General features: G+C 45.8%; 1 protein-coding gene across 1 annotated transcript in view; it reads right to left on the reverse strand.

The window, feature by feature from the left end:
• LOC125044531 (sodium/calcium exchanger regulatory protein 1-like) overlaps window positions 1–2,500 on the reverse strand; it is a 12,194-nt gene that overhangs the window by 3,170 nt on the left and 6,524 nt on the right. The window contains exon 2 of the mRNA XM_047641227.1: window positions 571–743. Coding sequence (XP_047497183.1) covers window positions 571–743 — 173 coding nt within the window. The remainder of the gene's footprint in view (window positions 1–570; window positions 744–2,500) is intronic.

Consider the following 2,500-nt stretch of genomic DNA (forward strand, 5'->3'; position numbering starts at 1 on the left):
TATACATATACATATACATATACATATACATATACATATACATATACATACACATACACATACACATACACATACACATATACATATACATATACATACACACACACACACACACACACACACACACACACACACACACACACACACACACAGATATTCCCCTCATACACACATACCGACCCCCCTCCCCCGACACAAAGACATGCACACATACCACCTGTCCACACATACTCCCCCACACACACATACTCCTCCCTTCCTCTCTACAAAGGGGCGTCATTTCGGTTTTCTCTTGAGGGGGGGAGGTGGGTAGGCGACAGAAATTTAGAAAAATTAGCCATTCTGAGGGTATTTGAAAGAATAATAATGAGGCCCTTGGGATGGGGGGGGGGGGCAGCCAGACCTTCAAGTGGGGTTAAACAGAATCTTGGAGAACGGGGAAGAACAACTGCTCCCAAAATAACGCACGTACACACATACCTCCTCCCCCTGCACACACCTCCCACCCTACACACAACCGGCCCATCCCTACTCCCCCAAACAGACGTACCTCCCCCTCCCTCCACTCACCTTGCATTCCCTGCCGTCGAACGTTGTCTCCGAAACCTCCTCCCCGATTTTGAACTTGATCTCCGTCGTCTTCATGGCGGTGCTCGTTTTCATTGTCCACACCCCGTTTTCTTCGCTGAGCTCGACCGTGGGCTTGGAGGAGGAGCCCAGCTTGCGGAGCATCATACCCACGCCTATGGGGAGGGCAGAACGAGAGAAGTTAGGGGTGAACATTATGTATTTATTGCATTTGAGAGAAAGAGAGAGAGAGAGAGAGAGAGAGAGAGAGAGAGAGAGAGAGAGAGAGAGAGAGAGAGAGAGAGAGAGAGAGAGAGAGAGAGAGAGAGAGAGAGAGAGATAAATAGACAGTGAGAGAGATAAACCTAAAGAAGTGTGGACTCAATGGAATTAATGTTTTCTTTTTTATACACATATATTTAGTCAATAGAAACAACTTCACAAAATATAGCAAATATAAAACCGACTCAAAGAATGCAATTTCCTTAAAAATTATGTGGTTTGAAGTGACTCATTCACTTATTGTATAAACTAAGAAGTACAAGGAACACCATGTTAGAACTGTTATGAAACCTTAGCTATACCCGTCAGTCCTTGACTGGATTTATTTGTTTAAGGGTTAAACGAAATATAGGGTAAGTTTCTCATTCATGATATTCTGTTTCTCTTTCTCTTTCTCTTTCTCTTTCTCTTTCTCTTTCTCTTTCTCTTTCTCTTTCTCTTTCTCTTTCTCTTTCTCTTTCTCTTTCTCTTCTCTTCTCTCTCTCTCTCTCTCTCTTTCTCTCTCTCTTTCTCTTTCTCTTTCTCTCTCTCTTCTCTCTCTCTCTCTCTCTCTCTCTCTCTCTCTCTCTCTCTCTCTCTCTCTCTCTCTCTCTCTCTCGCCTTTCCTACCAGTCTCTGCATCCCTGTATTCCTTTATTCTTCACACTACCTTATCACAGAAACAGAGAGAAAAAACATAAAAATACAACTTCAAGCAAGCCGAATTCCCAAAGGCCCTTCACCTCCCAAGCAAACCTATATCCGCAATTCAGACGATGACTAAGGGAACACCTACTTCGCCAACCAGAGAAGCGCTTCCTCCGTCAACAAATCTTTCTGGGGCATCCGGGAGTGTGCGTGACGTAAGGCCAAGACGGAGGGTAGAAGCGTAAACATTCGGGGGTAAACATCGGCTTGTACTGTCGTGGTCAGCAGTGTCGGGGTGAGGGAGGTTGGGAGGGAAGAGGGGGAGGGAGGGGGTGGAGGAAAGGGTGGGTGGAAGAGGTAGAGAAGGGAGAGGAGGAATGGGTGGAAAAGGGAGAGAGAGGGGGAGGGAAAAGAAATGGGGTGGGAATGGATGGGAGAGAAAGGGAAGGGGTAGGATGAAGGAAGGTTGGAAGAGAGATGGAAAGGGGTAAGAGTATGAAAAGGAGGAGGGGGAGGAAAAGGGAGGGGGGGGGGGAGCGGAGAGGAAGGATGGGAGGGAGAGGAAAAGAAGGGAATGGGAAGGAGAGGGTAAAAGAAGGTGGGAAGAGGTGAAGGTGGGGGAGAAAGACGGAGGGAGGGGCAAATTATAATAAGGAAAGAGGAGTGGGGGTGAATTAGATATGGGAAGAGAGAGAGAGAGAAAAGAGAAAGAACGAGGGAGGGAGGGATACTTGGGAGGGAGAGACGCATGTATGTATGTATATGTGTATGTATATGTATATGTATATGCATATAAGTATGTTTATATATATATATATATATATATATACATATATAGGTACATGTTATATAATCTATGGTCTAAACAATCTTTCGATATTCCTGAATATGTGATCATGCCCGAAGAATAAAAAACACACACAAATCTCTCTCCCTCTCTCTCCCTCTCCCTCTCCCTCTCCCTCTCCCTCTCCCTCTCCCTCTCCCTCTCCCTCTCCCTCTCCCTCTCCCTCTCCCTTTCCCT

Source organism: Penaeus chinensis, chromosome 35 (assembly GCF_019202785.1).
Source record: "Penaeus chinensis breed Huanghai No. 1 chromosome 35, ASM1920278v2, whole genome shotgun sequence".
NCBI lineage: Eukaryota > Metazoa > Arthropoda > Malacostraca > Decapoda > Penaeidae > Penaeus > Penaeus chinensis.